The sequence below is a fragment of the Callorhinchus milii genome, unplaced genomic scaffold, assembly GCF_018977255.1.
Source record: "Callorhinchus milii isolate IMCB2004 unplaced genomic scaffold, IMCB_Cmil_1.0 Scaffold2, whole genome shotgun sequence".
Classification (NCBI taxonomy): Eukaryota; Metazoa; Chordata; class Chondrichthyes; order Chimaeriformes; family Callorhinchidae; genus Callorhinchus; species Callorhinchus milii.
In genome coordinates this window covers 84775442-84789027 of record NW_024704743.1, presented here as the reverse complement: position 1 = coordinate 84789027, position 13586 = coordinate 84775442, and the positions used below count along the sequence as shown (strand labels likewise).

Here is a 13586-nt window from a genome sequence, read left to right as displayed (position 1 = left end):
ATGTCGAATTCATTTATCCTCATCCCGTCTAAAGCTATCAAACACAATCAAAACGTCACTGAAAGATGCTGTATGTAAACCTGAACCAGGTTAACACAACAACTTGGATTTATATAGCTCCTTCCACGCCGAACGGCGTCTCAGAGCGCTTCACAATAAACGATCCCAGGGCCGAGCCAGGGGGAGGGAGAAGAAGGTGACCAAAGGCGAGGTCGAAAAGAAAGGTCTTTAGCCGACACCTGAAAGTAGGAAGAGAGGAGGCGAGGCGAAGGGAGTGAGGAAGAGAGTTCCAGAGCCTCGGGGCGTAGTGGCTGATGGCACGGCCGCTGATGGTGGAGCGGAGGATTCGGGGAACAAGGGGGAGGCCAGCGAAGGCAGCGGGCACTGTTTTGAAGAGAGAGGAAGTCAGAGAGGTAGGGGGGTGCAGAGGAGTGGAGGGATTTGAAAACAAGAGCGAGGATCTTGAATCGATCCTCTCTGGGACAGGCAGCCAGTGCAGTCTAGCAAGGACTGGGGTAATCGGGGAGAGGAGTTTGGTGCGGGTAAGAATGCGGGCGGCAGAGTTTTGGATGACCTGGATTTTATGAATGGTAGTGGAGGGGAGACCGGCGAGGAGGGCATTTGAACAGTCCAGCCGAGAGGTGACAAAGGAATGGACCAGGGTTTCGGCGGCTTTTGAGGTGAGATATTAGCGGAGACGGGCGATGCGTACTACAGGATGAAGTTAGCATAGAGAATCTAAAATATTAGTCACAAGCTTGACTAATGGTGAAATGGCATTTTGTACTTACAGATCAGTGAATTACAGCATATTATTAATATATAGCTTACGTCAGATGCTAATTCGCTCAACTGCTCTTCCTAATGCAAGGGGGTGCAAAATGACTAGTTTACAAAACAATTAAAAATAGAAAGTTTGCAGTTGCATTGTGTTCGTAGACTGTAACATCACATAAGTCAGTTTGAATATATTTAGCTGTAAGTAAATTATTAGTTACAATATCAAGCACAAAATCTCATTGTGTGTTGTTCTTTCAAAGGAAAAGGAAAAGCATCTCCTTCAAATCAGTTTCAGGATTACAGAATGCAACTCAAAAATGAACACTTAAAATTCAAATACTGCTAAAGTGATTTGACATTCTGCCAACAGATTGCATTCTTAAACATGAATAATACTGTCTTTAGCCAACATTTAAGACAGTCACATTTGAGATTTTAGTTTGGGAAACATTCTTTTCAGTTCAGTAATTATAATTCTTAGTTAAGAAAGCAGTTAATGAAAACTTAGCTTTTAGATGTTGAAATATAGCAAACTGCTTTTAAAAATATTGCAAAGAACTATTCCTACTTAATGATGCACCAGCTTACCACAAGTGAAGCATTTCTTAAATGTGACAGGTAGAATTCCTTCTAGAATTACCATCTCTTATTGAGTAGGTAACTGTGCACAAGCAGATTGCTCATTAACTAAAGTGCACAGTAATGGGATTTTGTACTTTTCATAAAAGTATGATTGAGTTAGCAACGTCTCATCATAAGAGATAATCTGTCTGTTATCATATAGTGTATCAAAGCATGGAGTATTATTCAATTTTCTGGTTTTCAAGGAACCATGATATTTTCCAACTGATGTGGATGCTGATCATTTGTTTACAGAATGATCATCATATCTTTAAGCTGAATCATGTACACAATCAAAAATAGTCTAATAATTTAATAAACAAGTTAAAACATTGAAATAAAGCTATGCGAGAATGAATCCGAAAGAATGAATCAGAACAGGAACTGCTGCTTTGCTTAGCCTAGTGTGTGGCCAAGAATGAAACCAACAAACAATGATCGCTTTTGTGACACTGCAGACACATTTTTAGTAACTCCTAATCCGCTATTAATACAAACTCAAACTACTGCTCCTTTGAGTAGAAATTGGTCAGCAATTATTCAACTGATGACAGTTCATTCATGTTCAACTCTGGAAATTATAGTAACTGTTATGAGTTTGCCTTCCTGTAAGTTGCACTGCTGAATTAGAATCGGAAAATTATAATGATAAACTTTCCAAAAGCATCTTAAAAACCAGTGTAGAAACTAAAGAATATGAAAGGCTGAACTTTGGCCTTTAATTTAATGAAACACAACATAAATTACTTAAAAATAAATATCAGAATTATACTTGAACAGTTTCAGCTTTAAGTTTCTTAAGCAAATTATCAGTAAGTAAGCCATTAAGAGCTTCCAACTCACCCGTGTGAAGGTCCCTTCAAAACTATGAATGTCCATTTGTGGCTTCTGAGCATAAACATGAGCACTGATTGCAAAAAGATCCTGCAAATTAAACAGGGCACAGAGTTGAAAGTGAAAAAATGTTCATCAAATAGAATCTGCATTTCCTCTGAAACTACTCATTTAAAAATGACATATACATCCACGCCAAAAATTAAAAAGATTTATTCCACAATTTATTGCCCAAATTAGTACTTTTCACAGAGAAGTCTGTATCAAGATTTTAATGTTTTAAGATTATTAGCAATGAACAATACACAATATAAATAAATCACTGTAAAGATAGAACTAGGAATATATTAGCAACAGAGTGAAAGTTACATTACTGCTTCGTCTACAAGGCAAATAGGAATGTAAAATAGCTGGTTTTCCCAAATCCAGCAATACTTGACTTGGAGTTGGATCGTTGGTTGCCTCCGCATACTGGAGATCCAACTCGACAAATTGAAAGTTGAAGATCTATAGCAACATTCCACACTGCACAGATGTCTCGATGAAAAAAANTTGCATATTTATCAGAATGACCTCAAGACACGCATTTTCAAACTGCTGCAAAGAGGTTTGTTTTGTTCTTTTTTTTTGCAATAAACGTTTGCCAAAATATGGTAGCTGAATCACAGCTCATTTACGGTCAGCAGTGTCCCACAACACAGCCAGGAAATAAATGACAAATATTTATTTGTAGGATTGTTGTCTAGGACACCAAGAGAAACCCTCTCCCACAATGTAGTGCTGTTGGATCTTTAATGTCCACCTGAATAGGAAGACGGTTTAAAATCTCATCTGAAGGATAGCACCTGGCAATGCAGAACTCTTGTACAAGCCTAGACTACAAGCTCAAAGTTCCAGCTTTCTCAAAAGGTCCATGAAAACAATTTACTTCATAACCATAAATTCAGAACAATTCAATGAAACAGGCTGAATCGTTAAGAGAACTGTATGGATGTTTCACAGAATCCTCAGCGAAGTGAGGTTGAATTTCCCCAGAGATACCAACAGAATTTGTTTCCCAAGTTTTGAGTACACAGATTAGCAACGAAACAAACCTCAGTAGAATGGTTACATATCAGGACCAGCTCTATTATTGCAATACCAAGTTATAAAACTTGATTAAAGAAACATTCAAATAAAATTACAAATCCTTTACTTCTACTTGCTCTGTCTTTTCTAGCCCTTCCCACTCATCATATTTTCCCATTCCTGGAAAGATATGGGCTGATTGAAGACTGCCAGCAAGGATTTGTAAAAGGCAAGTCTTGCCTCAAGAATCTAACATAGTGTTTGACAAAATAGCCCAGAAAACAGATGGAGCTAATGCTGTGGAGCTGGTATATTTAGAAAGCTTTTAAAGTGTCGCATAGAAGGCTTGTTAAAAAATAATTGGTGACCGCACCTTTGGTCACCTTCCTCCCCCGGCCCGGATTCCGTTAATGTGAAGTGCTCTGAGACACCGTCCGGCGTGGAGGGCGCAATATAAATCCACATTGTTGTTGTTATAATTGGGATGCATTAAGGTAGCAGTATGGATAGAAAGTTGGTTAAATGTTAGGAAACAAAGGGTGAGAGTACAGAGTCATATCTCAATGATTAGGTATAAGTAGTGGTGAAATTTCCTGGTGAAATTTTCAAGATAATTAGCATCATAGATGTTACCACAGCACAACACAAATACACATTTATATAGTGCTTCTCATGTTGGGAGGATGACTCAAAGCGTCTCACTGCTGACTGGGCACCCCAGCTGGTGGTGGGAGGCAAAGGGGGTGGGAGGGGAAAGATGATCGAAAGCGCAGTCAAAGATGACCTACTTTGACACCATCCACCAACCTGATCACGAATGGCATTTTGAAATGATTTATCTAGTTTGCACTGCAGTCAGACGAGTTTATCTGCATAAGATTCTGTATGTTGTCTGCCACATTTAAGGTAAATACTACAAAGAGTAAAGGGACCTCCGTAGTAGATCCTCTATAATATATTTAAGTTGGAAAAACACTGTGCTGAGAGGAATCTGTTTTAACTAATAGATAAACATCAACAAAAATGAGCAGTATTATTCATATTGCAATCCATATTCTACTGCAACGATTAGTGATTTGCTAGGGAACAGATTTTGATTACATCTTAATGAAGTCCATATTAATTGGATTGTCAAAGTCTGAAAGCATCTACTCGTCTCTGTAGATTGTACAGGTGATAGGAGGGTTTGCTGTCAAATACAATAAATTCATGCATTCAAAGGATAAAAATTGCAGTTTTGTACAATGATTCACATCTTAGTACTCGAGAATATGAAAATTTCAACTTTTTTTAATAGCAGTAATCTGATGCAACTTTTATAATGTAACACACAATTTCCAAACTAAAAATGCCTACTTAACTAGGATTAGTAATAGGGTTAGAGGTGCAGGAAAGGATTTTCAGATGTTTAATCTGTTGCCATTTCAAGCACATTTGTTTTGGTTTCATTATTAGACAAAAGTAAAGAAACATATGGAACAGGAGACAAATGCACAATGAAGGTTGTTCCTTAGTAAAATTGGAAGTAAAAAGGATGAGAATATGATTGATCATTCAGTGAAAGCTTCTAGTCAATAAGAAGGGTTATCAATAAAGCTAATCAAATACATCTTGAGGGCATTTCACTATAAGTCAAAACAAGTTATTCTAACCTTGTATCGATCACTGATGAGACCATATTATTTATATGTAAAGACTTGAAGTCTAGGAATTAACAGTGGAGTTGTGGGAATAGATGATATTCTGGAGTGTTGCTTGTTTACCTTTAGGGATCAGAAAGTATCTGTCCTTCAGATTAATGTGTAGTGTAGAGACCGTACTACATCGGTGGGAGATAAAGTTGGACTGGGCCTCATTATTCCATGCTTTAAAATATTTATTTAACAATGGTACCGCTTCTTAGTTGAATCATTTGAGTCGGTTAGAATATCAGTGTACCCATTCAGTCTTCACTCTTTCATAGTCAATAAATAAAATTAATTATGTACTTTCAGCAAAGGTGAGGGAAGAAGAGAAAGACAAGCTATGCATCAGATTTGTGGTAGGTCCAAAGAGATATGCTGGGCAGTTCTGTAAGCTTTCACTCTGAAATAAACTCTTGCATTAATAAAGCTACAGCATTTCAGCATTAGTTTACCCCTGTATTATTGGAACATTGAATTATTGCAAAACTCCTCAAAAATGTACTAAGATCAGTTCAGAAGAAACTTCCACAAAGTAATGAGGCGGACTTACTTTTCCTCAGCATCTGAAAAATGTTACAGAATTGGAATAAACTGAAGTGAGACATTTGAAGAGTTGAAAAGCTACTTATATATTCTCAACTTTGATAATCAGGGAAACCTAAATATCTTAGTACCTGCCATTTCTATCAAATGAAGTAAGAAAATACAATTTCTTTTACAATTTCAAAATATTTATTACTCGATATTAAAAAAAACATGAACTCAATATATAGATATTTTATACATATAGATACACACACACATACATATTATATATATTAAAAAAATCAGTTTTTTATCCCTCATTTACATCTTGTGCCTGATACTTGGTGGCAGGCAAAATTATGAAATGATGGGCAAAACGATTAAATGATGGGATTGTTCATGTACCAGAACAGTTCCAAGGTGCTTCAGATTATGAAAGGAAAGAAGATGTTGACAGGAGCCAAGGAGTATGGCTTCTGTCTTGTCGAATGTTCAGCTGCATGAAGTTTGGGCTCATCCAGGCCTTGATGTCTGACAAACAAGCTGACAGGACATCACTGGACTTGCAGGTGCAGCTGGAGGAGTAGGGGGAGAAGTAGATTTGGGTATCATCCGATTCATGTGGATTTTGACACCGTGTCTGCGGGTGACGTTTCTGAGAGGGAGCATGTAAATAAGGTAAAAAAAAGGCTGGAGCCTTGGGGAATGCCACAGGTGACCTGGCGAGGACGGGAGGAAAAAATTTTTGCGGAGACGAAATGATGGCAGTCGGTTAATTAGGACTCAAACCAGGTGAGTGCGGACCAACTGAGGTGGATGAGGGAGGAGAGCTGGTGAAAGAGGAAACAATGCTCAACTGTGTCGAACATAGCAAAGAAGTCTCGGAGGACAAGAATGTAGAGGGAGCCCCGGTCACAGTAATTCAATGTAGACTCTAGAACATATGATGCAGATATGCAGTTTGTCAATTTGTCTGATTTTCCAACCCTTAAAATAAAAATGCTTGCATTTTGATTCAGTGCCTTTCATGTCAGAAGGATAACTCAAAGCTCTTCACAGGGTTTAGTGTAGTGACTGTATTTCTTAGTCAGCACTGCCAATCAATTCACATTTCTATTGACATATTTTACTAGCTCACAGATAATTGGAAATTTCTACATAATTTTTATTCGAATGTAAGCATGTTAACAAAGCTGTGTTAAATCAAGATGATAAAACAAAGATCAAAACCAATGGAATCACAAATGACAAAAAAATTGCTGAATTATTATCATTATCATTAAAGTACTTGCATTCTTAATATCCAAACATCTCAAAGTACTTCATACGTAATCTGTCAAACACTCCTCGTATTAATACAGTGCAATATTAATACAAGCCCACCACCCTCTTTAGGCAGTCGTCCAAGACCAATCTCACTGACTGTAAGTTAAGAGTAAAAACACAGCCAACTTCTGGGTCGTCAGGTTGCCACCGATATCACTTCCTGTACACTGCGCATTGTATTATGTGCTCGAAGCGCCTCTGATGTCACCTCATTTCCTTCACAAATTAACACGCATTAACACATGACGTGAGCATCGTTTCTTAACGTGGGAACCGGCTCATCAACAGTGGAAGCCAGATAGACGGTATTTCTGGTTAGCGCAACTCTGCAGGACATGGGTTACCCTGTAGCCAAACAGCAGTTATTGTGCTAGCTCGAGCCTACAAGCAAATTATGGTAGGCAACTGAAAAAAACAGCTTATGTCAGGAGTCTACGATTTTATAGTTTTAGAAGATTAAAGGTTCTTTAAATTTTTTGGTTGCTAAAGGACTTTTAAAACAATTTAGTAAGATAATGAAAGGTTGATGCTGATTACTGCACTGACAACAAACAACAAAGTGGCCATGTGACAAGTGGTATCTGATGAGAAAATGTTTAAAAAATTGGTTCAACTGATTCTCATGGTCACTACCAAGGTAAAAATATATATATATTAAATATATATATATATACACGTGCAGTATCATGCCAGCTAACTGCATGGAAGATTGTTAATCGGAAAGGGGAAGGGAGGGGGAAGAAAGGAGAGAGAGAGCGCGAGAGAGAGCATGAGCACAGAAAATTAATCAACGATATTCAATTATTTAACAAGGAGCTCCCGTTTTGGCCACATTTGCCATCAGTCTTAAATTAAGACTTGAATTAAGACGAGGGAGACAATTTGCAAGGGTAAAGGCATTATAAATTTGCTTGGCTCATGAATAAGAAAGCAAGAGATGGTTTCTGATGAGTTAAAAGTACAAGTAAAACCAATTATATGGACAACTAATATGAACATTTTAGTTAAGGGAAGATTTAAGTGGTCTTTATCAGAAACCATTCGGAAATCCAATTCTAATTTTCTGAAGCAGTTGCTGTTGGAAAAAAAAATCGTAATTCTCATCTCAAATCGATTTGTGATTTGATTTTTTTTTTAAAAAAAGCATTCACACGACATCCATTCATCACATTTTGTCCTCCAGAGCAAGCTTTCATCAGTTTCACAAGAAATAATTCATATGATACTAATACACAAGTGGTGTCCTATATCTTCATCCTTCACTTCTTTCCCATCTGTTATCACCTACAATTGAGATAATCTAGGCCATTATATGAGCTTTGTGTGGGAACAACAGCAGTCTCTAACAGCTAAATAATACAGTAGAAAACGAATACCAGACACCAAAAATAATGACGACAGTTTGTATTGTACAGCAGGGAAAACACTACCTTCCTCCCCCTTCAATCACCATAGGTGTTTGTTTTAGATTCCAAACCTTCCCGAACAGTGCAAATTCAAATAATATGGTTTCTGTAACACTTTTATTGCAGTAAAAATGTGCATTTATCTCAATGTTTTATTTTTGTTTTTCAATAAATCTGCAACGAGTATAATTTTTTTAGCATATACATATTGTACATGCTCAAGTCCAGATAATGAGGTACTGTCAACCATAGAGTGCCTATCAAATTTAACATGCGTCACTGGGGTAAGAGTTCAGGTTGCAGGGTGCCAGAAACGGACAATTACTGTGACTAAACCTCGGAAACTACATCTCGACCTACTATATTGTTCCACTGCAACTTGTGATGTGGTGGTAATGGACATTTGATTCTGAGAAAAGAAATGATGTGTGGCAAAGTTGACCCTCATTCTGCAAGTGAATCTACACTTTGTACAACAGGTTTAACCCCAAACTAGTAAGCCAAATGGAGGAAACCATGTCCTTGCTTGTTCAAGAATTATTTCAGTCATCCTCAGCTAGTTTTCAATATTCCACATGCTTCCTGTATAATTACTTTGCTTGGTAGCTTTAGCTTGATTTTACAAGTCAGGTGTGGAGGTTTATATTTTTAATAAACACATTAAATGTCATCCTAAGTAGCCAAGCAAAGGCAGACCTTGAAAGAGGGGTAGCACCTTTCCGAGTAGAAACAACATTCATGTTTAGGTTCCTAACCTGACTTTCACATGGAGAGATAGGTAGGTGCCAGGGCTCATATGAGTGGATCTGAGGACGAGTGTGAGGATCTTGAAATCAATCTGTTTGGTGATAGGGAACCAGTGGAGCCTGGCTAGACCTGATGTGATGGGGGGGATGGAATTTAGTGCGGGTGAATAAGCAGGCGGTGCGGTTTGGGATTAACTGGATTTTGTGGATGATGAAGCTGGGGAGACAGGCGAAGAGGGCATTTGAATATTTGAGGTGGTAGAGGACGAACACATGGACAAGTGTTTTGGCTGCGTAAGGTACAGTCGGAGGCGAGAATGTGGCAGACAATATGTATCTACACAGATTTACTGATTATCTTGTTAGGATACTGTATGAAAGTTATAGTGCTTCAACTTTAAACACTTAGGAATTCTATAAAAGGCTTATTAAGCCCTGTTCAAAACTCGTTTTCTCTCACTATCCACGCTTTCCTTTCCATTACAATAAAAATTTAAGAACCCAAATAAGTCAGATAATGAGCTATTCTCATTCATAATAACCAAGGCTCTAGATGCCAGCTTTACAGACTATTCTAAAGACATGAGGATTTTGGGGAATTCATCTGGAATTAGGCTCCATCTCCAGTATTCAGTTCTACCAGTTGAATCAGAACAAAGAACAAGATTCTCCAATTCTGTGAAGTCTGAGGTCAACACAGGAAAAGACCACTTTTGTGTCTTCATAGGAGAAAATGCAAAGTATCGTTCGTAGGATTATTTTTGGTAATATTCCAAATGCCATCTCTACATCTCCAAATACCATACTAGTATTACTGGGCACTGATTTTGTGCTCGATTTGCTCTTAGCTTTTCATTTATGCTGACTATTATCTGGATTTGCATTATTGCAGTGGAATCCTATGCTTTATAGGAAAACCATCTCAAAATTTGAACATTATCACATCTTTTAGATGTCTCAAAGCACTTCACAGAATATACTGTAAAGTGAATTGACTGTATATTTTGTGGGCAAACAGCAGCCAATTGCGCACAGCAGTGTCCCACAAACAGTCGTGGATTGAGTGACCAACTTGTTATCTTTTTTTGAAGGAATTATTACCCCCGGAAAAGCAATCTCCCAATCGGCTAACAACCGGTTTCCACTTACTGCTAGGTAAATAGGCATGTGGAGTGAGGAAACTTGCCCAAAGTTTCGCACTGCCAGGAATCAAGCCCCAGTTTCTCGTTTGTGAGGCGAGTGCTCTAACCGCTGAGCTACAGAACTCCACATTTATGTTTTCATAGGTGCAAAGTTCTGAATCTTTCCAGTACCAATGACATAAGAACTGGGTAGCCATAACAGCAACAATTTGCATGTATTTAGCACCCTTCAAGCAGGATAGCATCTCAGAATGCTGTGAGGTGTCACTACACAAGGTACAAGACGTGAGATGTCATGAAATCTTGTTAGACCAGTTTACGAACATTCAAATGTAAAATTTTGAGAGTTCAAAGCTTTTTGCATTTGGAGTCCTAAAGGAGATCTGAATTGGAAGAAAATTAAGAAAGGTCAACTAAAGTTGTTACCGCTAAATATTATACTAAATCCAAATCAGTTGCAGTTCCCCTGATGCCTCCATGTGTAAATCCATCTATACAGCACTAAATCATACAAACCTTTTGAACAATTTCTGCTCCTAGATCACCACTAAGGTGCTCCAGTTGAAAAAGCACTTGGATAATCCTTGCATTTGACATTGTTGAACCTCCCAAAGTGCTTCACAGGATTTTTACTTAGTGTAATGCTTGTATACATGTAGACATACACAGCAGCCAATTTGCACACAACAATGTCCCACAAACAGCCATAACATGAACAGCCACTTTTTATTTAGGAGACTGTTTGCCAGGACACCAGGAGAAACTCTCCTTTCTGATTGAATATTGCCTTGGGATCAGAGGATCAGGCTCAGCTGTGACAATCCTACTGAATAACATTCTACTGACTCTCATGGTTGAGATCCACATAAGAAAACTAGTAACAGAAAACCATAGGAGCAAAACGTCCACATTGGAAAAACTACCAGAATACAAGAGGAGAAAGGAGAAAATGAGTAAAATCGGAAAAGGAAAAAAGAAATTGCCCCAGTATTTCAGTACATTCTGTGAAAACTTGTGCAAAATTCATTTCTCTGTCTATTGAAGGTTTAGCACAGCTTCACATATTTAATCAACAATAAATCAATTGAAGACAAAATATTTAATTAAAGGATTTTTTAAAGTCTGTATCCAAAGCAAGTTTCCCCTTTCAATAAACTATAAAACCAGTAACTTGTTCTTGAACAATTTACCTTTCAAAAGTTAATAATTTGGTTTACAAATATTGCTAATATATCTATTAACCTTTGACTCAAATTATGTTCAAATTTAACATTTCTGGTCAGGCTACAGCTGATGGTTTCTGCTACAAACCAAATATGAAATGCAGGCTACCCTACTTAAGTCCAGGTTATATCTGAGAAATGCTGATTTATGTACAGTTTTTTTCAAGCAATTAATTCCACAGCACTAAATTCTTGTTCAGAGCAAGTGGTTTCATTCATTCAATTGTTTTAAGTTGCAATGCACTACAATAATCTAAGGTGACCTTGTACTTGTTTTGTGCAGAAGCCTGCTCAATTAATGGACCTTAGTCACACAACGTAAGCCTCAGAATGTGTAAGTAACCTATTCGTAAGAACATAAAAACATAAGAATGAAAAAAGGCCAATTAGTCCATCCAGCTCATTCCAACAGTTTGATCTGGTTTCAATTTCAGCCAATAAGGTGCAGCTCCTGAACATAATATCATTTGGATGGTCAGTAAAGTATATTAGTCAGAGAAGTGCTGCAAATAATTACTGGTTTACTGTGTAAAGGGTGTGAAAAATGGGAAGGAAGAAGAGTCCTTGGCTAGAAAGAGTAACATTTAGAATTGTGAATAGTTTTAAACATGTCAAATGAATCTGGCAAATGTGATACTACATTTCAATTCAATCAACAACCATCTTAATTGAAGAACGTTACATATTGCAACAGTTAATATCAAAGCATGCATTTCTGCACGTCATGTTCACAAATCATGTTTCATTATTTTAAAAGGTACTGACACTCTAGAAATAAACAATAATCAGGTCAAGGGCAACTTCTGTTCATCATACTTACTGCTCATTAAAACATGTCTTTAATCATAACATGGGAGTTCATTACAAATAAAATGGTCCCTAGTTCAATAAAATTAATTAAATGTAAATGGCATTGTTTACTACAGTATGGATCTTTTTATTATAAATCAGCGCATCAATCATTGCAAATTACAGTGACTTCATACAAGTAATAAATTCTCCTGATCACACAAGATGAAGAGAATGTCCCGGACTGGGCATGTTGCCAGAAAATGCCCTGCCCTAGAAATGACTGTGAAACCACAAGAAACCTAACCTGGGTGTTACAGTCCTCACAGTGCAGCTATCATTAAATGACTTGTTGAAATTTTAATTCTCTGATCACATTAAGTGGTTTGGGAAGACAACAAAATCTGAACTGATCATCTTCAGTGGTGTCATCTCTTCTTTAAGAAAAGCTCTAAAGGTCTGCAGGTTTATTTATTCTGGGTGTCACAGTGGATAAGGTTACAATACTCAGCAGATGATGGCACTGACAGCTGATGTCAACATAAGATTCCACAATCCATTACATCAGATAGGTACAAAAATCAGAGAAATGACTGCCAAGTATGAGTAGCATATATTGTTGCATATTTGATTTGATATTTATTGTATCATACAAAAAAAATTGAATTTGCATGTACATGTGTAAGGATACTACCACTTCTCCAGTACTTGACCATTAATCCTTAAGAGTATTAAAAACATCAGAAGATTTGTTCTTGGTATATTTGAAATCTAGGGGTCGATTCTGCGTTAGTTGGTAAATTTACTGACCTTGGCGGAGTGTGCTCATAATGTAAAAATCCATTATGCACACTGCGAAGGTCAGTAAATTTACTAAACGGAAAATCGACCCCTAGACCCTCTGTGAGACGACAAGTTAATCTTGCATACTCATAATTAGGTGTGGACCACAAATGTTTTGGTATAAAATGCCAAAGGTATAACACATCTTGATCAATGCAGTTTCAATCTGTTTTAAAGAATCGGACAATAAAGTTTAACAATTGCAGCATAGGAGAATGAATCTGTAATATCAAATTCATGCTGTTCTGACGAAAGTCCAGTAGGTGGCATTGCATTTACATGGAAGAGTTACTGAATGAATTGAACAGACCCAGTGTTTGCAACAGGAGCTTTTAATTTACTTAAATGTTCAAGCTCTCCATTTTTAAACAGCAGTTAAGTTCTGTTTGTTCAAACATTTATAAAACTGAGAAAGCCAAAATTAATTATGCAACATTTAATTTTGGAAGTAAAGCAAAACTACACAATCAGAACATTAAGTAGTAAATTTGATGTAACGAAATATCAATGCCAATGCGTGCTAATAAATATGAATGAGTAATTTGCATTACACATTCTCAGTCTGAGTTGCCCAAATGCACCTGCAGCAGTTAGTCAA

At 37.3% G+C, this 13586-nt stretch overlaps 1 protein-coding gene across 1 annotated transcript in view; it reads right to left on the bottom strand.

Moving 5' to 3' along the window:
- atp9b (ATPase phospholipid transporting 9B) overlaps nt 1-13586 on the bottom strand; it is a 148938-nt gene that overhangs the window by 82373 nt on the left and 52979 nt on the right. Inside the window, exon 9 of the mRNA XM_007900576.2 lies at nt 2245-2325. Coding sequence (XP_007898767.1) covers nt 2245-2325 — 81 coding nt within the window. The remainder of the gene's footprint in view (nt 1-2244; nt 2326-13586) is intronic.